This window comes from Vulpes vulpes, chromosome 4 (assembly GCF_048418805.1).
Source record: "Vulpes vulpes isolate BD-2025 chromosome 4, VulVul3, whole genome shotgun sequence".
NCBI lineage: Eukaryota > Metazoa > Chordata > Mammalia > Carnivora > Canidae > Vulpes > Vulpes vulpes.
Window position 1 is genome coordinate 32,569,860 of NC_132783.1, and position 27,031 is coordinate 32,596,890.

General features: G+C 35.8%; 1 protein-coding gene across 50 annotated transcripts in view; it reads right to left on the minus strand.

Annotated features, from left to right (window-relative positions):
- The window catches only part of ANK2 (ankyrin 2), a 543,251-nt gene that overhangs the window by 94,126 nt on the left and 422,094 nt on the right, over nt 1-27,031 (minus strand). For 28 of the 50 annotated variants that reach the window (XM_072755436.1, XM_072755431.1, XM_072755462.1 and 25 more), the window contains 8 exons: nt 23,955-24,152; nt 22,226-22,324; nt 21,955-22,053; nt 17,300-17,398; nt 10,987-11,184; nt 7,999-8,097; nt 7,370-7,468; nt 2,042-2,239 (listed from right to left, as the gene is read on the minus strand). In XM_072755436.1, the coding sequence (XP_072611537.1) occupies nt 2,042-2,239; nt 7,370-7,468; nt 7,999-8,097; nt 10,987-11,184; nt 17,300-17,398; nt 21,955-22,053; nt 22,226-22,324; nt 23,955-24,152 (1,089 nt within the window). The remainder of the gene's footprint in view (nt 1-2,041; nt 2,240-7,369; nt 7,469-7,998; nt 8,098-10,986; nt 11,185-17,299; nt 17,399-21,954; nt 22,054-22,225; nt 22,325-23,954; nt 24,153-27,031) is intronic. The other 22 variants (XM_072755468.1, XM_072755465.1, XM_072755474.1 and 19 more) reach the window with 1 other exon arrangement.

A 27,031-nucleotide genomic window follows, 5' to 3' on the forward strand; every position in this document is an offset into this window, starting at 1 on the left:
GTATCAGTTTTGTTTTTTACTTGCAATAATTTTACAGTTGCATTATAATACCGACAAAAAGGCAAGGTTATATTTTTATAGATAGATCGTATATATTATACCATTATTCAAATATATCTGAGCATATTTATTACAGTTTTACTCTAGTGACAAATATATCATACCTTTATTTAGGACAGCACCCAAATCTAATATTGAAATCATTGTTATAAAGATAATATAATTACTTTGTGGTTAAAAATTGAATATATTTCTTCACTGCGGAGCATGCAAGTCAAAAATACTCATTAAATATTTGCTGACTGACTACTAAAACCCTCTCAAAGGAAGTAATATGTTTAGAAGAATACCATCAAGAGGACATAGTTAAGTGCTTCCAGATACAAAAATAAATTAAAAATAACACTATCAGAAGCATTGCATGATCAGTTTCATGAAAGGTCTAGAATTTCATTCTACTCAAAATTTTCCTTTATTTATGGACTTCTTGTATTTATTTTCAAATGAATATATATTTTAATGTACAATAAACACTATCTGCCCCTTCATATATATATTGATGCTAAATGAAATACTCCACCATTGGTCTTATAGTGAAAATATCCCTAGTAGGGTAAATGACCACTTGAATGGCATGATTTCAATGGCCACAAGGAAATCCATGCCCCCAGACTTTAAGGATAACTGATACACTGAATTTCACCATAAGGCTTCATCATGTTCATTTCTGTTAAAATGAAAATATCTTTTGGAGGAATAACTCTATAATTAGCTCTCACTATCCTTATAAAAAAGGATCTATGAGAATTTTTGATAGAAAACAAAAAAGTTTATAAGGACAACGGGTTTACTGGAATACTTCTGAGTGATAAAAAGACACAGAATAGGACTCTAAGGGCATTCAAGACAACTTGTCTTTTTCATAGCTATTTCTAAAGGACATAATGCTCCATAACTTATCGATAAACATTATTAAAACCAATTTACAACTGAGTTTCCAAAAGCACTAATTAGTTCAACAGTGAGATGCAGAAAACATAGTACTTGCATATTTGTGGAAAATCCTAAGAAACTTAATTTTCACTAAACCTGTATCTTGTGTTAAAAAAGCAGTAAAAGATCTAAATGATGAGCTAATTTCTAAATATAGGCCTCAATTTTTAGTTTCTCAGAAGCTGACTCCAGTGGCATATGTATAAGTGTAAGATAGATAAACATTAAATAGATAGGTGGGTAGGTACAGTTACAGATATATATGTAGAGAAAGCAGGAGATGTATAGACAGACATGTACTTGTAAAAATCAAAATATTTTCATATTTGAATAATGTCTTTTCCCCTGGCTCTTACTCTATTATAGTTAATATGCTTGCCCACAAAGGCTAAACAACTGAGGTTCTTTATTAAAAACACTGCTTCACTGGCTGCCACCACCACAACCACCCAAGCTAAGCTAAAGTTGGCTCAGAAATATATATTTTACTGAGTTCCCTGCATGCCCCCTTCCCCAAGCCCCCCAGGTGGCTCTGATGCTCAGTTGGGCTTGAGAATGGCTTGGGTAGTGGCCATGGACCAATAGCTTAGAAGCAGTTGTTTGAGCCAGAGCCCAGATGAACTGTCAACTCTCTCTCTGTATCTCTCTCTCACTCTCCATTTCTCCGTCTGAAATTTGGAATTAAGACCAGCAGGTACTATGGCAATCTGGACTCACTGCTTGAACTGCAGTGATATTAACTCTTGGGAGCTATAGGGTCACCACTTTGGTCATACACACAGAGAAACAGAGAAAATAGATCTGCAGAGAGAGGTAAATAAAACTGACTTGCAGGGAAAAGTCAAGATTCAAAAATGCAGCCATACAGGCAAAGAGCCTGCTTCTTGCTTCCTTGTGGTCTTTTCCTCATAAGACTCAACTGTTATTGTCCTTGAATTCTATAAGTCATCTCTGTTTCCTTTTAATACATCCCCTCATTTTGTTCCAAGTTTTCTTTGATTGGTTTCTGCTTACATGAATCTAAGAGACCCTTGGCTAAAAACAATACCTTAGTTGACATGTGGATATTGGCTCCCTTATCCAGAAGTAAGGTGACCATATCTGTGTGCCCCTCCTGTGAGGCCAGGTGGAGTGGGGTCACTCCCTGTTTTGTTACAATGTTAGTCTCTGCTCCATAGTTCAGGAGTGTGGAAGCTATCTGCATTTGATTCTTCTTGGCAGCAATATGTAAAGGAGTATAGCCATTCTGTAAAAAATAGAATAAAATAAAACAAATATACTTTATAAGCTTAATACTTGCCCTAATGTATATGTGTGTATGTATGTATATATATATATACACACATATATAACATATATATGTAACATACATATATATATATATATATGAAGGAAATAAAAATCTCTAATGAACAGAAAAGTTAAAAAGTGAGTTTATAGTAAATTCAAATTCTTACTCATTACAAGTTCCCATCCAACAATAACCAAATCTTTACAGCCAATATCAAAGGGCACCCATCCTACAGTAAGACAGGTATAGACACAAAGTCCCAAAGCTTAACATTTCCTTCTTACAATATTGAGTCTTTCCTGCAGAGCAACACAGATAAACCAGGTTCCTCTTCTACAGAACTATCCTTCAAATACCTGGAGATGGTTTAATATTTCCCTTCAGTCTTCTTTTCCAGGTTAAACTTTCCAAGTCCTTCAACTATTCCTGATATAAGTCCCATTTATAGATCTCTCCATTAAGGATGACCTGTTCTAGACTGATTCTAGTTTGCCAATATTGCTCTTGAATTGTGTGACCTGGAACTGAATGCTATATTTCAGGTACAGTTTTAGTAGCATAGAATAAAATGGAATTCTTTCCATGATCTTTTCAGAACACTCCTGTTATTATGCTTCTCGCTGGATTATACTTTTTACTCACTCAGTAGTTATTTAGTAAGTTGCCAGCATGTGCCAGGCAGCGTGCTAGGTATGGAAATACAAAGGTGGATGATACACAATCCCTGTCTTTAAGGGGCTGCCTGCTACTGGAAAATATATTGGCTTATATAATCCTGTAGCCAGTCAAAATCCTGGACCTTCCACTTGTTTGTATAATTTGTGAGCTCAAAAGTAGAAATATGAGGCTACTAGTTTTATGTGGTGGTTTGTGGATAGGACCAGAGGAATTCATACTTTGCTTACTAGAGCCAAACTTTAAACCCTATACTTAGTTAAAAGAAAAAACAAGTAAGCAAACAGACCTCTAGAAAAAATGTTAGTCTGGAACTTCTATTGTTTCCTTTCCTTTTCTATTTCAAGTCTGCTAGAATTTTCTATGAAAAATATGTAATAGAAATTAAAAACAGTAGCTTTGCCATTAACTGTGATACAATGAAGGTAAAGACTGCAAAATGATCCATTGCTTCTTATGAATCTATCATAAGAGGTAATTTTAGGTTAGGTCATTTCCTGAAGTCTAACTGCAGAGGATACCAAAAATTAGAAGGGGTTTTGAGAATTTAAATGTCTTTATATGCCATCATCAAATCTTGATCCTCAACGGTCCTACCATATCTAACTACTCTGCCCCCATTTCTCCAAACAAAACTAAGCATCTGTCAGCTCAGATAAATGATATTTCTCTTTAAGCTGCTGAGGAAATTTGGCAGCTCTCCTTAGGAGCCTGCTCATGATCTGATCATACGTTCAAGATGCTCCAGGTGTTCTGGAACACTGCACTTGGACCATGGGTTCTATTAAGATTAAAGGATACTTAAATCTTTGCAGACCCTGTAAGTTTAGCATCTTTTTTTTTTTTTTTTTGCCATAGTGTTTTCTTCAGTTCAAATGTCCCCCATTCCTGTACATAGGCTCTACAAAGGTTAGGTGAATTATCAGAGTAAGTCTAACAACGTTAAGAAGTCAGAGACTTGGGATCCCTGGGTGGCTCAGCGGTTTAGCACCTGCCTTCAGCCAAGGGTGTGATCCTGGAGTCCCGGGATCAAGTCCCACATCGGGCTCCCTGCGTGGAGCCTGCTTCTCCCTCTGCCTGTGTCTCTGCCTCTCCCTCTGTCTTTCATGAATAAATAAATAAAATCTTTTAAAAAAAATTTAAAAAAATAAAAATAAAAAAAGAAGTCAGAGACTTATGTGGAAGAGGACAGGAGGTTTTATCAAAATAACATAAGAGACCATTTAAAAGATGATCTCTTATATAAGAGAGTTGGCTGTCCAGCAGTCAAACTATAAGATCTAAATAGCCCTCCTTACTCCACATAGAGCAAAAATTCTTGGAACCAAAAAAAAAAAAAAAAAATCCAGTGAAAACTAATAAAAGCTTCCAGGCTCTGGTTGAAAGCAAACAGATTCTAGAGTTTAAGGGAGTTCGTCTGTGGTTGGGTTAGGTGGTTGCAGTGAATAGAGAGTCAAAAAGCAGAGATAGGGATAATCAACCAACTGGAAGCCTCTTGGAGTGGTCCCAGCATGGAAAGACTCATGCTTATCACAGGCTGGGGCAGATGAGTGGAAGACACTAGAGAAGCCTCCTGACCACCAGTCTACTCTGGACATAGTAGAGAATTGCTCAACCTGGTCTTATGGACTCTATGTGTATACCTAAGAGTAAGAACCAGACACTGGAGAGGCTGAGTGATCATGGCTAGATTTGTCTTTTTGGGAAAACCATATAGATTATTTTATAATTTAGGTCTTCTCTCCCAAGTAGATTGAAAACCCCTTGTGGGAGGAGAATGAAGTTTTACTACAACCCTTTCTTTATAAATAGTAAGACTTCAAATAAAGTGTTATTGAGTATTGATGAACTCTTTCATATCTATGTTGAGAATGGCCAGCTTGGAGAGTTAATGAAAAAAATACTGGCATGTTGTATGAGGAGGTATTTTTTTTATTCCATTGAAATAGTTGCTTAGTCTCCATTATTTCATTTAAATTTATTGAGAATCCACATAATACTGTATGAGATAATTCAGGGATATGTAAATGAATACGACATGATTACTATCCTCAAGAAATTTATCATCTAATAGGAAGGAAAACCTCAAATAAATGCAGAATTAATGAGACTATTTAGAGAAGGGTATAAAGGGATAAGAATGATATGCATAATTATAAATATTTGCCCCCTCTTTGATAGTTTAAATATTTTATTGTTAGTATATATTTATACCAATTAAAATGTATATGTATATATAAATGCATATATGTAGATGTGTATGTAGTATGTGTATAAAGTTATGCATATTTATATTTTATATTTATATACAAAATATATGGTATTATACAGAGTATAATTTTTATATTGAATATCCCATTTTATTTTATATGTATATGTATAATTTAAATAGATACTTGGGTAACGTACATATTTATGTAATAGAAGTAGAATAATCCTCTCTCTACTACTTTGGGACACAGTGGACTTAGTGGGTAAGAGTGCTAGTTCTAGGGGCACCTTGCTGCCTCAGTCAGAAGAGCATTAACTCTTGATCTCAGGGTTATGAGCTCAAGCCCTACATTGGGTGTAGAGATTACTAAAAAAAAACTAAATAAAAAAAAAAGACTACTAATTCTAAAGTCAAATTGCTGGAGGTTAAATCTTAGCTTTATCACTTACCAGTCATATGACTTTGGATAAACAAATTAACCTATTCAAATCTCACTTCTTTATCTATAAAATAGAAATTTATGGTACCAATCTCACAGCATTATTATGAGATTAAATGAGAGATTGCATGTAAAGTGGTAGGCACAGTATTGGTAAATAAATGGTAGTTGTGCTGTTTTATTATGTCATCTAACATAGCATGAATATTTTCCTAACACACTAAGTACTTTTTAAATGAATCCTGGTAATAAAAAAAATAAATAAATAAATAAATAAATAAATGAATCCTGGTATATTCTCAATATATGTTTGCTGAATTAATTAATGAAAAATGCAATGATTACTTTATGTATTATATGAGCTTCATGTATATGTTCAGTGTAATAAAGGGGCAACTCAAATGGTGAGAAATGCTCTGTCCATAGGTTCAAGTCTTACTTGACACTGTTTCAGAAATTGGTGATACATACACATCAAAAAGGAATTCCTAGGAAATTAAAAGGATGTATATTGTAGTTAACATAGATGAAATACTTAAAGAAAAAAGAAACAAAGAGTCTTTCATATACCACAATGAAAAAAATGAGGTCTAAAAGAACAAGTGAAGAAAAGGTTATGTTTTAACATTCTGGTTATGGGGGAAAAGGAAAAACCTATCCTGCCTTTCTTTTATTTTTTTTTTAAGATTTTATTTATTTATTCATGAGAGACACACAGAGAGAGACAGAGAGGCAGAGACATAGCCAGAGGGAGAAGTAGGCTCCATGCAGGGAGCCCAACATGGGACTCGATCCGGCCCCAGGCTGAAGGCGGCACCAAACCTTTGAGCCACCAGGGCTGCCCCTGCCTTTATTTTCATTCCTTAAAATTTTAAACTTTAGTCTCTAAAACACTGAATGTTGGTAATAAGAGTCATCTCTGCTGGTTTGTAGGCACAGTCCATTAATCTATGCTGACTTTTAAAAAATCTTAAAAGGCTTTGTGGAAGTAACTGGTAGAAATTAAAAAAAAAAAAGTCAATACCAAAAGCCACTATCACTAGGACTACTTGCAGTTACACCATACCATGTGTGTTTAAAAACAATTCCCTGGAAAAAAAAATAATAAAAATAAAAAAAAATAAAAAATAAAAATAAAAACAATTCCCTGCAACAACATGGCAGGAGCTAGAGAGTATAATACTTTGTGAAATCAGTCAGAGAAAGACAAATACTATATGATTTCACTCATACATGGAATTTAAGAAACAAAATAAATGAGCAAAGGGAAAAAAGAAGAAGAAAAAAACAAACCAAGAAACAGATTCTTAACTATAGGGAACAAACTGATGGTAATGCTGGTGGAGAGGGGAGGATGGTTGAAGTAGTTGATAGAAAATAAGAAGCGCACTTGTCATGATGAGCACAGGGTGATGATATATGGAAGAGCTGAATCACTATATCATATACCTGAAACTAATATAAAACTGTACATTAGGGGATGCCTGGGTGGCTCAGTGGTTTAGCGCCTGCTTTTGGCCCAGGATGTGATCTGAAGACCTGGGATCGAGTCCCGCATCAGGTTCCCTGCATGGAGCCTGCTTCTCCCTCTGCCTCTCTCTCTGTGTCTCTCATGAATAAATAAATAAAATCTTTTTTTAAAAAAACTGTACGTTAGCTCTACTGAAATTAAAATTTAAAAACAATAAAAAAAATTCTCATTTGCAGTCAGATTACTAGTTATACCCTCTATCTGTAAATCCTTTTCTGCAGTCCTCACCTTAGCAGTGGCATGAGGGGAAGCACCCTTCTCCAGTAGCAGCAGTGCCACCTTCTGGTTGTCATAATGAGCAGCAACATGGAGCGGGGTAAGGCCATTCTGTAAAGGGTGTGTTTAAATTCAGCATTAATGAATTAGCGTGAGCTGCCCTGAGCTACCAAAATGCATGGAGACTGATATAGATTAAATCCATGTTAATTAATTAATACGGTCAATGCAAAATCAAATGAATACCTAATGATTTTCATATTAGAAGCTTAGCTAAAACTGAAAATGTTTGGTGGAGCTTAAGTTAGCACAGGTTTTATCTTGATATCCACTATAAATAAAAGTCTAAAATGCTATGCAAGAATTGACATTGCAAGGATGCTTCTAAATTTAGAGAAGTTCTGGGCCCTGTTGTGACAGGAACATACACTTGAGGCACAGCTCTGAATGCCTTCTAAATTAGTGTGTATGTGGACAGGTCACGGACAGATGTCCCCATCGTGTCTATTTGGCATAGTTTCATCAGTTGCTTTCATATTCCTTCCAGAGTAGTGAGAAAAATATCTTGAAGTACAGATCTTCAAAGCTTCCAACCTGACTAAAGTGTTACGTAACTGTCATGTATTAGAAAAACCCTTTACCTTCCCTGCAGAATCTGCGGCAGCACGGCGTTGCAGGAGAAGCTTTGCCACATCCAGGCTTCCATACTTGGCTGCTACGTGCAGGGGAGTAAAACCCTTCTGAAAATGTGAAGAACAGAGTAAAATGTAATATTTGTTTTTGTGGTTCCTAACAAAATCTTTTTTTATTTGTTAACATATTAAGCAAACTACGTTGAGTCTCTATGTTTGGGAAAAATACTAGAAGCATTAAATCTGTTAGTCATGAACAAGGACTACAATAGAGAAGGAAACCTAACATGTAAGAGTTTGACTTGATAGCCTGAACAAAACAAATTGTATTTTAAGGACTTGAAACTGCTATTTAACTTTATAGGTTTGAGATTTATAAAAGCCACTACTCTCCCTCAAAGGGCTCTGATTAGTGATTGGGCGTAGAGATGGGGAGAGCTTGTCTTTTTCTTGCCTCTAAAATTAATAGGATGGAGACGAGAGCTGCCTTCTCTCCAATCCTTCTCTTTCTTTCTACACATTTTATAATACCTGAATTCTAAATTTCTACCTTTAAATTTTAGTATATTTCAGCAGCCATTGGTAAAAAATTATTGTGATTCAGTTGATTTGTATTTTCTACAGAAATAGCTAGATAAATGGTCAACAGAGAAAAAAATGCTCACTATTAAAAACCACCTCCCATCCTGTTATCCCCGTTCCCAGAAGACCCACACTGTATAAAAAAGATCAATTCCTTTTGTAAAATACACTCTACTTCTGGCATAATGTTGAGCTGATTAACATCAGACTTTTAAACACACCAAAGTCTAAAACTTTTTTAAAAAGAATGCTCTGTTATCCATGTTAACATATACAGATTCAATGTCCTGTGTGCCTAAGTAATGCCATTCTCTGTAATTAGCAGCATGTTACAAAAACAGCCAAGTCCTTGGACTCAGATCTCAAGGATGGCACAGTTCCTACACCATGATCTCAAATCCATCCTCTTGGCCAGACAGTCTAACCACATGCTCTTCTGGCACGAAAGTGAAAGTACGAGAGTTCCAAAGCTGACCAGGGCTTGTAACACACAAAGCAAATGTGCCTGGAGTAGGTGGTCTAAGGTATGGTTTATCCTTGGGACCACTGAAGCCTTTATCACAACACAGAATATCTCCCAAGAAACAATATTGCCCTTTCACAGTGTCACCACACAAATTATGTTTAATTAAGATGTTATTTTTCTTTTCACTTCCTTTTGAACATTTGGTACTAATAAGTCCTTGGAGAAGAGTGATTCTTTCACTGTCTCCAAATGTGGGACAAATATAGGAAGTATTTCCTCCTCTTGCATTAGTCCGCTGCAGCCAACATTTATTGTTAATGTTCTATCTCTGCTCAAAGTACACAATGATTGGGGTGACAGTCAGGAAGAAGTAGAATTCTTTAAGAAACAACCACATGGTAAAGGAAGAAAAATAAATGCCTTGTCCTTAAAGTCCTGCTGGAATAGTGATCCAGCCCCTTTGTAAATTTGGAACCTATTATTAGACAAAACTACATAGAATCTTTACTGTGGAATAACAAAATAGAGGTTGGAAAGCATCTCTTGAGTCACACATCTTCCTCCTTCCCCTATGTTAATCTCATCAGGATTTCATTTACCCTTTGATATTTATAAACACTCAAATAGTTCTAATGATGATGAGTCAACTATTCATCAGAACCCCAGTGAGTTCTACTATTGAACTGCTCAGTTTAATAGTTCCTTCTATTTAACCACCCTATTTTACTATTGTTTTAGATATTTTAAATCCTAAAAATTTTTGCAAGGCACTGTTTTATTCTCTATTCCTATATTTTACAGATCTGAATTTGTCACCTTCGTCTGATGAGACAATCACCCAGTGTCTCTTGGGTTGTTCTTGTTATTACTATTATGTTTGTTGATTAGCTTCTTTTTTTTTTAATGACTTTTAAAATCCTTTCAACTCTTCAGATTTCAGCATTTGAATAATTATCTATTTCTTACATTAAAACATGTTTTATAGCCTCAAGCAACCAGAGTAAGTCATAATGGCTAGCAGGCTGCTCCTACCTCTAGGGGGACAGATGCCACAACACTATTTTAGTTCATACTTCTCCCTCCAATGTAGCATTTATGCCTATTTGTTATGAGAACATTGAAAATGTCTTTTAAATAATATGAATCACTGTTGATTTGTGGGAATTATTTCGCCTTGCAAACAATACGCTTGCTGTGGGCTTTAAACGTGTCTCATTTTTCTACTCTTCTGTACCCATCCAATTTCTTTTTCTCTGATTAACTGAGTGTGTTCATGTCTTATTCTAAGTCATATCCGAATAGTGAATTTCAAATAGAATGTATCAGTGGGAAAAAAATTATTCTGCCCTAGCATGAAACTTTCAGGCTGGTGTATACAAAGAATATACAACTAATAAAGTGATTGTCCAGCCCAGCTCTCTTAAGACACTGTAAATGACCAGGCAAGAATATAGCTGATAAAGATTAGAGAGCAGAATGGGAATGACAGCTGGAAAAAAATGCAATTAAGTGAATTTCTAGATAGTACTAACACTCTTAACAAATATAGTATTGCCAATTTAATGCAATTTTCTTTTCTTCATTAGTAATACTATTTCAATATATTTGGGGATCTTCTATTTTTTCCCCTTCAGAATATATTATAGATTTTTTAATGGAGAGAGGAGAAAGTAGCCCTTACTCTATGGAAATAATCTTAGTTAAAGCACTAGATACTTGTATTAGAAACAATACTATTTAGAAGAATGGAATCTAGCACTCTTTATTGAAGATATTATATGGAATTTCACAATCCCCTTTGATGATTTCGGAAATGAATCTAAAATATTCAAGTAGAAAGAGGTAAGTGAGAGGCCTACAGAAGATCTTCCCTTCTTGTACAGTAGCACTGGGAAATCCTGACTCAGGATCCCACTTAGTCCATGTTGTCATGGAACCATCCCCCTTACCTTGGTAGCTAAGGAGTGGGCTGCTCCTGCTTCCAAGAGGACTGATGCCACATCGACCTGGCCTTCCCTGGCAGATATGTGCAGTGGTGTGTACCCATTTGTCGTGGCTGCATCTGGATGAGCCATATGTTGTAGAAGCAGCTGGACAATTTCTGTCTTACCCAGGCGAGAGGCAATGTGCAAAGGTGTCTGTTCCTCCTACAACTCAAGCCAAGTAAAAGATTAGTGCCAGAACAAGCCAAGCTTCACTGATAAAATATTTCACTCAGATGTTTCCTGATGTCTTTTTGGCATCTCTAGGAAGTCCTATCCAAAAGGAAATTATTACTACTCTGACCATGATTTATTTCATATTTTGTTATGGAGGTAACCTGTTTGGTCACAAAATCTTTCTTATATTTTTTTAGTAGTATGTATTTCCATGAAATTGGTCACTGTTTCCTGGGCACAACAACATGTTTCTCAACTCATTAAGGCCTCAGCTCTTACTTACGCTTAAATACAAACTAGTGTGTGGTTCTGAATAAGAAAGAAATCTAGTCCAGAAGTACTAAGACCTAGATTCTCATCCAAAAGCTTTCACCGAGACAGTATTTATTCTGGGAACTATGTCAAGAGGAAAAGAACGAGGGATGCTGGGAAAACTGTTCTTACTCCACTCAAACAAGCCAAGGATAGAAATGCTGGTCATTTCCTTCAAAGAGAGACTGCAGATAAAGAAGATGTTATAATCTGATTTTTTAAAAAATGTTGTTCCAGGAAACATTGCAGATGGTTCTGGGACTTGCATCCAGGACTTCAACAAGAAATGCAAGAAGCAAATGAGTACTTGCCAAGTGCTTTCATTTAGAAACACAGAGAAGAAGACATGGCTGGTACGAGGAATAGGGAGGACATGTTGGAAGAGGCTCAAGAAATCATGTGACTCTAATGTATAGTCAGGAAAATGTTTTCATTTCAGTGTTAAGAGAATTAGGCTAAACCATTCTTTTATAAAAAGAACAGTGAGCATAACCTTAGTAATGAAAAAAAGGTATGTCTTTACAATGTGTTCAAGGGCATGTTATAATCAAAGTGAGGAAGGAAAAGCTGGGTTAGCTTCCTAAGCTATGAATGAATGGAAAAAAAAGATAAAGTGGGAAAGAGCTTTTCAAATAAATGTAGTATGTTAAAGTATAAGAAAAAAAAAGTATTCAGAGGGAGCTACAGGAGGAGATGAAATAGCATTGTATGTATTTCAGGGTGGTGAGAAGTAAATAATAAAAAACAATAATACAAGTGTTTTAGCAATAGAATTGGAATCTTTTTTTAAAAAAATGCAATTTATAAACTTCCTTCATGTATGATGCATACTTGATCCTATTCTTACAAAAGATCCGAGAGGAAGTCATAAAATGTATTACACCATTTTCTAGAAAACAGGTTAAGAGGAATTAAAGTGTTTCTCCAGAATTGTTTGAGGTCATCAGGTTATTAAAACAGGACTTGAATTCAGGCATTGGATTCCACAGACATTCATTGGCCTACACATCCTATAGAAATAGACACAGTCAGTTGGCCACTGAGAAAACCTACTGAATGAGGTGACTCTCAACAGGAAAGGAAATTGACAACACTTTAGAAGATAGAACTGTCTTCTGAAATACAGTGGAGGAGAAGAAGAGCCAAATAAGGAAAATTAAGTTACAAGGATAAATGGATAGCAAAACAACAATAAAAGAACTGAAAAACTTGGAAATGGCTATCATGAACATCTGCTGTTTCTGGGTTTCCTTTCTTATACTTCTGCCCAGGACAATTTGATAGAGGTGGGCATTGCAAGTGACATAATCTAAAAGGTAGGAGAGCTGGGGCAATAAGGACACCTTCATCCAGAGTTGGTAGCAGCCAAGTATTTGGTTAAATTATCAACTCTTGTCCCTTGGTTCTTAGACCTCAGAGTATTAAAGTACTTGATTTTGTTTGTTTGGGTTTTTAATTTTTTTAAAGAAATAAACTGTCTTGCCTACTTTCTTCAACTTTTGGTATAGTTCTCTCTGAAAGCGAAAAAGGAAAGAACAAACAAGTTTGGTTAGAAAGTCCTTCCATTCGTAACTAGGTTATGAAATTTTTTTAAGGTTTGGGTAATTATTTCCCTGTTGAACTGCAAAAGTTGAATTTGCTGCTCCAAACTAAAGTTAAATTCAAGCCAAAAAATTGGGAAAGCGCAGAAAATAATATTCATGGAAAGGGCTTTAACAAGAGGGAGTTAGCTTGATCTTCTAAGCCTCTTCCAAATATACAGGACAATAATTCCCTCATCATAAAGTGTCACTGACTGTGAGACAGCCTGGACCAGGAAGATATGAGCTCTGCCTTACTACCACAAGCTACAGTCTTCCAAAATTAGGAAGACCTGCTGAGCCCCAACTACTTTACCAAAAGACAAATAGCAATGGCTGGGATAAGGTTCAAATATTTCATAAAATTTCTGCTATTAGTTTCTAACTAACAAGATTCCCATGAACCAAATTGACTGGTAGCTAACTCAAGCTTTAAGGTGAATTATGTTTCAAGTGAGTTTAAGTCTAGGGCCTCTGTGACTGCTCAATCTCTGAAAGCAAATGCCAGCACCCCCATATTGTGCCAACAGAACATGGGCACCTCAAATAAGGGAGCTCCCTGATGGGGAGGCCCCAGTGGTTCTCTCAGTCATATCCATGGAGGATACTGGTCAAGGAAGGACCTTTGTGAGAGCAGGGTCTGAGGGCAAGCACACTGACTGGCCAACAAACTTATGCCATTGCAGTCCCTGCTTTCTAGTCTGTCCAGAAAAATATGCCTTATGCTCTTGACTTAGAAGAATATCCAGCTCGCACTTTTAAAATGAAAGACAATGTTATAGTAAATGATTTTTTTATTTCATTATATATTGGGAATAGCACCATGATTATACAACCATGAGATATTATTTCTAAACCTGATTAAGAATACAGACTATCCAGAGATCTCACCCTTAGAATTTAGTGTAGTAACCAAGTATAATTGTTGACCATCTCCCCTCTGGGAGGGAGTGAATTATAGAGCAATGTATTAGGTTAAGAGAGAGAATTTTCAGAAGTGTGTGCATGTGAGTATATGTGCTGAGAAACCAGGAGGTGAAACAGAAAAGATAGATTTTTATTTTTCTGTTCAATATCTCCTATAACCTTTTTCTGGGAAGAGCCCTTCCTGTTTTGGGAAAAGGGGGCATCTCACACTATATGTGGCTCTGGAGGGGCTGCCAATCATCTCACCACACTTCATGAATGAACCACATGAAAGAGCATGGAACCTAGGCTTGATACTATATCCTCGCCATAGTGATCAGCTCAGGTGGAAATGTGACTAATTTAGAATCCTGTTGTTTGTTTAGATAGGAGAGATAAGGGCTCTCTTTACATCTGAAATGGAGATAATAATGTCAGCAGAAAAAAGCTAGGAGAAAGATACAGAACCAAGGGAGAACCCTTTTCTTACTCTTTCTAACTCAGGACATCAGGCAAGACAGCACAATTTTGGATTTCAGGACCCAAAGCCACCCTACAAGACATATTGTTCTGTGTGTTAAATAAGATAATTTGTGTTAAAATGCTTTATGAAGTATAGACCACTGTGAAAAGGTTAACTAAATCAAAAGATTTACAGTCAAACCTAAAGGGCTAACAAAAAAAAAAAAAAAAAAAAAAGAAAGAAAAGAAAGAAAGAAAGAAAAGAAAAGAAAAGAAAAGAAAAGAAAAGAAAAGAAATTCATAGTGAAAGTAAAACTTAAAATAGAACATGTGAAAAGGAAAACCTTAGCTTCTTGCTGCTCAGTATAATCTCAGGATCAGAAACATGGGCATCGCCTATGAGTTTGTTTGAAATGCAGATTTTGGGCCTCTCCCCAGATCTTATGAGTTCAGTCTGCATTTTGACAAGATCCCCAGGTGATGTCCGACATAATGACTTTTCAGTAGCAAGGCTCTATAAGGCTATGGTAGTTTCTCCTGTCCAGAGCCAGAGAGATAATATAGGGAAGGAATTTTAGTTGCAACTTAGGATGGGTGGTAGAGCTGAAAAATCACAGGATCATGGAGGAATAAATAATTAAAGACGTTTATTTACATACATAGACCATGACACTAAATGTAGTTGCAAAAGAGAATTAAAATGATAGAATTGGGGGTGTCTGGGTGGCTCACTCAGTTAAGTGTCCAACTTTTGATTTTGGCACTGGTCATGATCTCAGGGTTGTAAGATGGAGCCCCATATGGAGCCTGCTTAAGATTCCCTCTCTCCTTCTCCCTCTGTCCCTCCCCTCACACATGCTCTCTCTCTAAAAAAAATAACAAAACAATAGAATTGATGGAATTTGTGTGGAAAAAATTAAAAATACATAAATGTTATAACATTACAAAGTAAAGAGTCTGTAGCCAACGGATTGGAGGAAGGGGTTTCAGATGGTATCCAAAAAAGCACAAGGCACTAATAACAGGTTAAATTGATAACATAAAAAAATTGACAAAGATACATGAAAATAAGCAAATTTCCACTAAAAATAAATTATAATTTGAATATGGACAAATATTAAATGGTTTTATTTTGAGAGATAAACAGGAAATCCTTTTATTATTCAATATAGATTACAAACATTTATCAGAAATATTATCACAATAGTGAAGATCATGATATTCAGAGTACATTTTTTTAAATAGCTGGATGCCAGGTAATCTTGAAAGGAAATGAAAACAGGCAGAGCACAGAAGTTTTTTAGGGCAGTAAAGCTAGTCTGCATAATAAGGATGGATACATGTCAATATACATTTGTCCAAACCTGCCGAATGTGAAACACCAAGAATAAACCCTAATATAAACTATGGATGCTGGGGGATTATGATGTGTCAATGTGTGTTCATCAATTGCAACACATGTACCACTCTAGTGGAGAAAATTGATAACTCAGGAGCCTATTCACATATAGAATCAGGGCATATAGGGGAAATCTCTGTAATTTCCTCTCAATTTGCTATGAACCTAAAACTGCTCTTAAAAAATTGTCTTGGGGTAGGGGAGAAACAAGAAAAATGCCAAGGCTGGGAAGCATACAGTTTGAAAAACAAAAACTCTAAACATATAAGAACATAAAATACCGATGATGATTACCAAAGAACATAAATTACACTACTCACACAATGGATAAAAAGGCAGATAAAATCCAAAAGGACAAGACTAAGGTCAAAGCTGCCCATGTTTCACTGGATTTTTCATAAAGGTCTGTGGAAAAAATGCTATTAAATTCGTGGAGTCAGAGAGTGTTAAGAAAGTCTTGAAAGGAGCTTCAAAGTTTCTAAGTCTAACCTTTATATTTTAATGATAAAAACCTAGAAGTGCAATGACTTGCCTGAAATGACAATGTGCAGGACTCTAGCCAGATGCTTTCATTCCAATACAGTGCCATTTCCAAAAGGGAGTCATGATGGCACAATTCAGGTGAACTGAGTTCTAGCTTTGGTACATCAAATATTGAAGGAAAGTGTTCAAATAGTCGATGAGAATCCCAAAGATGCTAGTGTAAAAGTTAATGGAATGACATGGAAAAGGAAACTGAAGATATAGTATGTTGATAAAAATTATTAGTGCATTCAGTGTTAGAGGAAGAAGGTGAAAAAAGCAATTGGAAAGTGAATTTAAAAGAAAAGGAAGGAAAAATCAGTCTGTGAAGGGCTTAGAAGCCAATTAGAAACAAGAGAATCCAGTCAAGGAATCCTTAGGGCCAAAATTCTTCTATTTTGGAACAGTGGGAGAGCAGAATGTCCAACTACATAAAGTCAAAGAAGAAAAATAGAACTCATTATAGAAAGGAAGAAAATAAAATAGATAACATTCAAACTTTGAGTACAATTGTCTTTAAGTAACAAGTAAGTAATGTCTATGGAAATTCGATTGGCTTTAAGGTATGAAATAAATTTTAATATTCATTGTATCTATAATATAGGTAATTTTGTTTAATTCATGAAAAGAAAAATATATGTAAAAATATTTTTATAGGTTAAAAATGATTAGGTTAGTCAATGACACATTTCTGAGGTCCTAAATTATATATATATATTTCAAATGTCAGTTTCTGAAATTGGGCTGCATTTTTTTGAGTATATTTACTATACCATTTCCTTCTCTGCTTGAAAAACTATTGAATTGATGCTTTCACTTAAAGTCCATGGCATTTCTAAATCAAGGAAATGAAGAATAGCATTCTCTCTTAAGATAGAACTCATGCACACAAGAGGAGAGAACCCCAAGCACCAGCACCTACCCTGGCTCTGGCATCAACAAGGGCACCATTTCTCAGTAGGCATCGGACCACTTCGACCTGCCCTGCCCGGGCTGCCATGTGCAATGCTGTCTCCCCACGCTGCCAGGAAACAAAGATCATTGAGTCATATGTAAACCCACAGCTCTGTACGGTAAAGGATAAAAATGTGCCTTTTTGTGAAATTCAGCAGTCAATCCAAAGGTTAGGAAATCTATGAAAAGGCATAATTATTTCATATTTAGTCTGGAAGAATACAATTTTGTATCCTCCATCTTCATAGGGATAAAACAAATATTTATTTCATTTTTTTCAGTCTGTGACAAACAAGTGAACTTACCCAGACATCGAGTATACCCTCAGGTTTAACTTCATAGTCAATCTGGCATAACTTAAATTGCTTTAGGTGATTTGAAGTTGACTTCTATCCTTCAAACCTAAAATCTGTCATTGTCATATTTGACTATGTAATTACAACTTGATCTTATTTTAAGGAGAAACTCCAGATGTGAAAGATCAGGTCAACACAGTGCAAAAAAAATCATGTCTTTTGTACCAGCCATAAGTCATTCCTTTTCAGAATTCAAAATTTACTTCTGAAATAAACTATTTTACATTGGGTTGGTCTTTGTGTTATAGGCTAGACAATGTCTGTTTACATAAGAAATTTGGTTTGCCCAGGATGTCCCCTTATGATTAATGAGCATATTTAATTATAGACAGTTATTTGAAAGAACTACCAAGAGATGAGTAAAGCATCTGTTAACAGTGTCATCTGTTGAGGTGGGCAGCACTGGGCATCAGGTCATTTTTCAAGTATCTTCATGCCACATCAAGATACAGCACACTGATCAGGAAATGGTAGCTTAAACTGTAGCATGAAGGATGATGGTTAGATGAAAGAAATTTTGTCATTGAGAAGCCTGTTAATTACTGCCTGTAAGAGAAAAGGTTTTTGTTTTCATTTTAATCAACCTATTTTTTAAAACCCATGTAGTTCTGGTTCAGGTAAGGGTTCATTCTTCTAAACAATTCTACGGTTATAAAAAAACAAGACACGAACAGAAATGATTACCTCTAGTCACCACAACTATTCTAGAAAATAAAGCTGATTTCATTCAAGTAAAGTAAACCTTTCCAAGTAAGCTAAAAAAAATTTTAAGTTGGTTGTGGTAATTGGATACTTCTGACAAATTCTAGTGAATAATTTCTTCTTATTTCTTGTACAACCTAAGTTTGATACATAGCTCACAGTTCATTTTTTCCTAGTATCTGAGAACCATTCCTTAGGAAGTTATGAAAAATTCATTTCAAATGATTTGATTTTGAAAGCATTAAACTGGACATCTACTCTAATATTTTTTCTTTTTTTGGTTGATAATTCATTTAGCCTCTAATGGCCTTGTTTAATGATGACATGCTTTGACTTTTGCAAAGTAAATGTATCTGGAGTGTGTTAGCTTATAAAATCACATTATTGGAATAGCAATATTTATCTTAAAATTTGAGGTGTATGGCAAGATTATTTTAGTATAAATGTGTTTCAACTATTGCACAACTATTGCACTATTTCTAACTTTTGTTCTGTGTCACTTAAAACCTATCACTAAATAGATCAAGTTAAGGTCTAACTATTCAACAACAACAAAAAGCCCTCAAATCCTTGCTCTATTTCTAAGTCTTATAAAAGGATAGCAATTTTACTAGAAATAAAAACAAAAATAAATTTCCTTATAAGAAGTTAAGTCAAAGAGGTATCATAAGTACCTACTTAATGATAGATTTGTAAGTTTTGTTTACAAGCCACACTTTATCAATAAGGGGTTTTTAGAATGTAATATGTTTCCATTACTGATCTTAAGGTTCCCCAAATTCTTATTATATACTTAGAATGAGTTCTCGTTCAATCTTATTTAATGACTCCAGGGTAATTGATTTTTATTATAAATTACCCTTACCCTTTTATATTTATATTACCCTTGTTTATATATAAGTTTAAATAAAAATGAAAGATATAAAATATAAAATATTTTTATGTTAAGCTTATTCACTTAAGTTTTGGAAGAAATTTTAAACATAATATGAAGTGTGAACTTAGCCATGAATCCATTGATTTTTATATGAGAAAACTTGGTAATACCTCATATTGTATCCTAGACAACCCCCAAAGTGTTTACTTTTCTATCCCCATGGTTGTCAATGAATACTTCAGATTATGGATGTATTACTACTGGTAGTTCAGCTGTCTGTTTTGACGTATATTTATGAGCTTTCCGTAAAGGAAGCTTTCCAGTAAAAATAACTGCACATGACTGAGTTATTGGTACATCTCACGCTTGGAGTGAATTTTGAGACAAAAACAAGACTGGCAAGAGAATGGGTATGCTCATGTCCAAAGCAGGTACTCAATTTCATGCCCCTCTTCTCAGTTGTTAAAACTGATTTTGCCGACAGCTACATTGACTTCCACTTTGGCTGCATCAGTTGGAAAGCATCAAAGCACAACAGACAGCATTGCATTCAAAAATGCAACATGATTTCAGGCAACACACAAAGGCTCCAAGGGTGGGGTACTTTAGGGTCAGGAAATGACCAACTCTGACACAGCAAGCAGGCAGTAAGTGTTCACACAGTTTCTTAAACAACCTGCACAGAGTTTTGGATCTCGTAGCTATAGCCTCTATATCTTGAGAATTCACGAGTTCACAGGCATCCCACTACTAAAGAAATTAAATTCCTCTAAATGTAGGATTGTCAGATTTGACAAACAAAAATATAGGATGACCAGTTAAATTTAAACTCCAGACAAACAATGAATAATTATTTTAGTATAAATGTGTTTCAACTTTTGCACAGTACATACTTACACTAAAAAAAAAAAAATGTCATTTATGTGAAATTCAAATTTAACTGGGAGTCCTGTATTTTATCTGGCAACCCTATGTATCAACATGGTATCTGCTCCCTGAAGGATATATAATACAAAAATAAAAATGAACAAACAAAAAATAAGTAGGAAATATCTTGAGGAGAGGATTACATTAGCAAGTGCCTCTCAAGTATCTGTTTTGAGAGGACTGAAGGGGAATAATGTGTAATAGACAAATGAGATGATAAAACAAAATAAAGTATCACAGAACATAGTTATATATGTTACCATTATAATATGATAACATAATTTAACACAGTATCACCATTGTTCCTTGATCCTGAAGGCAATGAAATACAAATAAGGAAAATACAGTATGGTGGGAAAGTACATAGGATACTTTTCTTGAAAGTTAGTGACTCATACAGCTCTCAATTTAAAAAAGAGGTGGTTATCATCTCTGCACAGAAAAAGGATGATGATGATTTCTTCTAAGTTCTAAGAAGTAACTAGAAATTCAACTCAAATTGGCATGTATTGAAATTATCCTTAATGGAGTAATTAAAGATTAGTGTATAATATTATTACTTTATGACCCATAAGCTATAATTAGGGAAACAAACATAGACTACATTTCAAATATTTAATGGTTTTATGCTCCAATTATGAATAATATAGAGTATTAAATAATATTTAAGCCAGATAAATTTATTTCACATGGATTTTGTCCATGCATCAGAGACTTTAGCACATAAACAGTGTGTAAAATTCAAAGAAAGAGAATGTGAGAGGGACTACAGATGAAAAGTGAAATTGATCATTCTGTTTCACAACTCAAATGGAATGATATACCAAAATTTAACAATAGTCAATCAACTGCTTTTGAAAACATGACTCAATAATAAGCACTGATGTTTGTTTGGGTAGAATTATTTCTACTGCATACTTTAAAAAATCTCAGTGTTGCAGTGGTCCCTGTTGAGCTTCAAATACATGACTACATCTTGTGCAGAGTAAGGAGAAAATTTGCATTAAATGACCAAAGTTTAAAGGGGCAGACTCCAAGAAAAATGGAAGAAATAATAAGGAAGTTGGAAGTAAAAATCCTAATTTGAATTAGGTAAAAGAATTCTCGGATATCCAGTAGTTATGGGCAGAATAAAAGTTGTCTGGAGACTAACATTCATTTCAAGATATACAAAAAAGTTGCAATGGTTAAATTATTTCAAGGAAGAGAGGACTCCACTCTAGCCAACAAAATCAAATCAAAATGAAAAATCAAAGAAAGGTTAAAAAATGAAAAATCCATGTTATTGAAGAGGGAAGGATCTGGTATCAAATAAAAATCCCTCCTATGGGTCTATGTCTCATTAACCATTTGGTATGACTTATCTTGTTACTGACTTGGCATGTTATTCAAAATTACCTGGAACGCAATTCACTCAAACTGGAATGAGTCCTTCAGATTTTACTTCAACCAATCATTCATTCACGTTCCAAGGAGCTTTTGAAATGTATCTTGTTTTAATAAATGTATTGAAGATGCAGGTTTAATCCGTCTGCACCAGGAAGCTGAAAAAGCTTCCCCAGCTCCCATTTTATTTCCCTAACACATTTCTTCTCAGCAAAGTTCTAGTGAGTATTTCGGGAACCTGGGATCACGGAGGTTCTCCTCAAAGCTCAGCTACTTGCTTTGCTGATGTACACACAAACATCCCTACACACAGCCATCCTCTCTCTTCCTCTCGCTCTTTCTTCCTGTGGTTATTCTGACCCCAGCCATACTCACAATGTTAGTGACATCTGGAGAGGCTCCGTTCTGCAGCAGAAGGAGGACAATGTTCAAGTGGCCCATGAAGGCAGCCACATGTATTGGTGTGAGGCCAGACTGCGAAACAAAGCAACAGTAGTTTTACTCCTCTGCACCCGTGGAGAGGTGGGCTTTGGGGACTTCTTCAGATAAATAAGGCTTGAATGAAGAGGACAAAAGATGGGCGACAGGAAGGGGAAGGAGGAGTAAGCGAAGGAATGTTTCGTGACAAGCTGAAACATTTTTCTACCTCTGTTATAGCTTGGATTGAAGCCCCATATTTCACCAGCAGTTCCATGACTTTGATGCGGTTTTTCTTGCAGGCAATGTGCAGTGGAGTAAAACCATTCTGTGCAAAAGACAATCAAGTTAGTTGAAAACATGCAGAAACGATCTTCACACAACTCCATGCTGGCACACTGCAGGCAATAGTGTTACATCGTCACATAACGTTACCATTTCTTCTGATGCTGTAGGTGCTGGGATTTGGAAAGGAAAGTGGTGGTGTGTTCCTGTGGGCACTGACCTTGGCTTCTATGTGGTGGGCCTGTATGTCATTCCTTTTGTGTGGTTATAGAGCAAAACAGAAGTAGAAGAAACTACATGGGCCTACTCTGCAAAGAAGGAAAACTCGACGGGCAAGGATGCTTTAGAAGTTAAATTTGTTAACTAGTCCCACGCATAATCCTTACGTATAAGTATCATATTTTTATTTGAACAATGATCCCTACATATAGAATAGTTATACCTTTTCTGCCAGTTAGTTATTTTGCTTGTCCCAGTGGGGACTGATCATCAGTCAGTATTTTTCTACACTAGCCGTTCTCACGACAGCATATTGTCTTACCTAACCTAATGACTTGTTACACTTCATAGTGTTTGTTAAGTCATTTCCCATTTATGAGCTTTGTAGTAAAGCCAGACATAAATAGCCTAATGTATGTGTAGGACTTAAATGATTTTAATTATATGACTGTAATGTTTTATAAGCTTATTGACCACTACCCAATTGAAAATGAGTATTTCGCTTCTTATGAGAAAATAAGTATCCTCACATAATTGTACATAACCCTAAAAGTAGATCTGCTTCCTGGGCAATTAGGAATAAATGGATTCCAATGGAAAACTTTCTAATAAAAATGAGATTTATTGTTTAATAATTCTTATGGCATTATCCCATTTTAAATATTGTCTGAAGACTAATTTAACCAGCATAAACCATGTAAATGTATAGGATAAAAGGAATGCTTTCAGTTTGAGAATTAGGAAATAAGAGCATAAATTAGTACATGCCTAATACTTCCAATGATTATTGTTAAAGCATAAGTGAAGCAGGGAGATTTATTCAATATTAGACCTTGGGAAATACAGAAGCTGTTCTAAGGACAACCTCATTTAGTTTTTTCTTCAGCAATTCCTGGAATAGTTTCTATAAAATGCTTCCTAAAGCAATAAAATGCTAAGCATCATTTTTCCATTACACTGTGTTTAGGGAATGAAGTCAATAAGGAAATTCTCTAAATGAACTCTTTGCAGGCTTACATTTTACACTATCTTACATGGCCAATCTATTCACCACTTTAAAACCTTTTTTTTTTCCAAATAGAGATTAATAATATTCAACTTTTTCAATCTTTTACTGACTCTTCATAGAGGCATTTAGAATTTATTTTATGATTCCTATTTTCAACTTCTATTTTCCATTCAAAATTGCTTATCACTCCAGAGGTTTCATATCTATCAGCAGCTGCTAGTTGTGGAAATGTTACCTTAGTGTTTTCCTAAATCTATCCTTCCCCACCATCATTTATAGCAAACTGTGAAGGCATGAAGTAGGCAGGCCACTTGTGGGAGGTAACAAACTTGGTAGAATTAACTATACATCTGTAACCATGGTTCGCCCATGTGCCAATGGTCAACCACTATGGTATATTGTCTCAATCTATATTTTCTGTTAATGTGGACTAGGCCAGGTTTACCAGGGCTCTGGCGTTTGGATTGGCTCTCTTGTCCAGAAGGAGTTTGGTCACACGGTAGTGGCCACAATGTGCAGCAACATGGAGGGCCGTCAGGTAGTCTAGGGTGACATCATCAACAGGTGCCTTGTGCTGTAACAGGTGCTTCACACATTCCACATGGTCCCCCTGTGCAGCCATGTGAAGCGGAGACAGCCCATTCTGCACATCAAGACAAAACGAAACCAAGTCTACATTTCAGTCATGATTTCCAGGTTGTAAAACACAGCAGAGTCAATTCTCAATATTTGGTACAGTTGGTAGGAGAGGAAAAACTAATCTCCATTTAACATCTAAATGTCCAGTGGGTTATGTATGGCACAGAGGGAAGCTAAGAGAACATTTTATTTCATAATTAAGCTATTCTTAGGCAAAAACAAATTAATATGCCCTTTGTGAATGAATGCATAGTATTGTGTGACAATTTAGATGGATCTCACAATTATTAAGGCAATATTAGATATGTAATACAAGTGATAGCTGAGGCTTTTTGATCCCATTCAATTCATCCCTCTGCAAGAATTTCTTTAGTTTTAAATGACGGGGAGTGCAAATAAAGGAAGAGCAAGTGGGTGCATCAGGGAAAGAAAAATATTTTGATCATCTCTTAGAGCCATGCTGCCCTGAAATCCTATGATTCCTTTTTCTAACATGAGACATGAATTGGACTTGGACAAAGCAGTCAGGTAAGAGCTAGAAAAGTGTGAGGCAAATGTAGACCACATGGTCAATGATCTCCCAACTTTTAAACTTTGAGGATAATATAAATTTATCATCAGTGATTCTGCCCAAAACAGCTTTAATCTTAATTCTTGAAGAAGGACAACAGCAGGGTAATTCCCTGAGGATTATCAGTCTAGGTAAGACTCTTATTTTTTTTTAAAGGATATGTTTTTTTTTATTGTTTATTTATGATAGTCACAGAGAGAGAGAGAGAGGCAGAGACATAGGCAGAGGGAGAAGCAGGCTCCATGCACCAGGAGCCCGATGTGGGATTCGATCCCGGGTCTCCAGGATCGCGCCCTGGGCCAAAGGCAGGCGCTAAACCGCTGCGCCACCCAGGGATCCTGACTCTTATTTTTTTTTAAAGTTAAATAAATAAGCTTATACAAAAAATATGTAAAATTAGGGAAGAAACTAAGTTAGAATACATTCGCCCATTAAGAGGAGTGGAATATGGTCTTTTCTTAACAATCAATGCAAATAATGCAAATACAGTCACGAGGCAATAGTTGTTGACCAAGTACCCAGCATGGCGGTCATTACATTCAAAGAAGCAAAAGCTGGGTCTGGATAAAAAGCCAGAATCTGCCAAAGGCCCAACATTCTCAATAAGGAAAGTGATTTCAACAATGAAGGGCAGCTAAAATCAAATACAGCAAAATCTTAATTGTGGTGGTCTCTGGGAGGTAGAAGTATATGTGATTTTGAAATTATTAATATACTTTCTTGGTTTTTGAAGTACACTTTACTCATAATTATTGCTTTTATATTAATAAATTCCTAAAATGAACTGAGAAGGCACAATGGATTGATAAGGTATTTATGCATGGGGAGGGGGGAAGATAGTGTAAGGACAAAGTGTAGAAGAAATTCAGGTTGTAGCCATGTTTAGACGGTTAGTGTGGCATGTTTTTCTGATATTCTATCAATCTTTAATGTTGTTTGATCCAGTTAAAAGTTATGTGGAAAATAAAATCTTCACCATTTAATTCTTTATTACATTTTACAAATATTTGCTAAGCACCTACTCAAGCCCTGATCAAGTACTGAGGATACAACAGGGAACACAACAGACAGGGAGCCCCTGTCTTCATGAAGGTCATGTTTTGGGTAGTATTCAGACAATGCAAAGAGAATAAGAATTAAAATATATAGTATGTTAGAAGGCCACCAGTGTTAAGAAGAAAACTAAAGCAGAGGATGGCCAAGGAAGTTTGTATATATGGGCGCATTATGGATAGGCTAGCCAGAAATGGGCTGACTGAGAAGGTGAGTTTTAATGAAAGACATGACGACAGTACGAGAGTGGGTCCTGCTGATCTGGGGGAAAAACATTTGAGGGTGAGGAAAATAAAATACAAGCATATCATGTTGAGCATGACTGATGAAGAGTAGGGAGGAGAATGCATCTGAAGGCAAGAGGGTAAATAAGGAGGGGAACTCAGGTAAGAGAACTGCGAGTCAGAATAGAGTCTTTGATTTATACTCTAAATGAGTATAAGTGCTTATGGAAGGTTTAGGACAACAGGATTACTCTGTTTGCTGTATTGAGAATATACTGAACAGGGTTAAAAGAGAAAAAGGAGGGCCAATTAGTATCTCTTGCACTCATCCAGGTACAGTTGATGGTAACTTGGACCAGGGTGCTGAATTATGAGATAGTTTGAAGGGAAATATGACAAGGTTTAGTGACAGGATATGAAGAGAGAGAAGAGCCAAGCACTGCATGAGGTATTTGACCTGAGAAACTGAAAAAATGGAATGGCCATTATTTAAGATAAGACTGTAAGGGGATTAGGAATAGGGGTGGGGAAAATATCAGCAGCTGAGTTTTGAACTTACTAAGTTTGATATGCACAGCAGACTTCTACACAACAATGGTGAGTTGACATCTATATAATACAGAATTCTGTAGCTACACAGTCCTGTGTCATCAGTGTCTAAGTAGTATTTAAAGATGAAACTGGATGAGATTTCTTAGTGAGTACAGACAGAAAAACACACAAAAAGAGCTCCAGACGTTCTAACATCCAGAGACCTGGGAGTGAAGAGGAAACAGGAAAGGAGGCTGAGCAGAGGGAAGACAGAGAGGTGTAATGGTCTAGGAGGCATATAAGGAAAGGAGAGTTATTTTTGAAAAGGGAGGAACAAGCAACTGTGTCAGGGATAGCAAAAAGAGAGAATGTGGACTATATGGGCTGATTCACATAATTGGGTAGATAGGAAGATAGGCGTCTATAGAAATTTCCTCCTGATTGCTTCCATTTTTTCAGCATCATGGAAAATAAAGACAAGGAAAGGAGTCTAAGAAGTCTAAA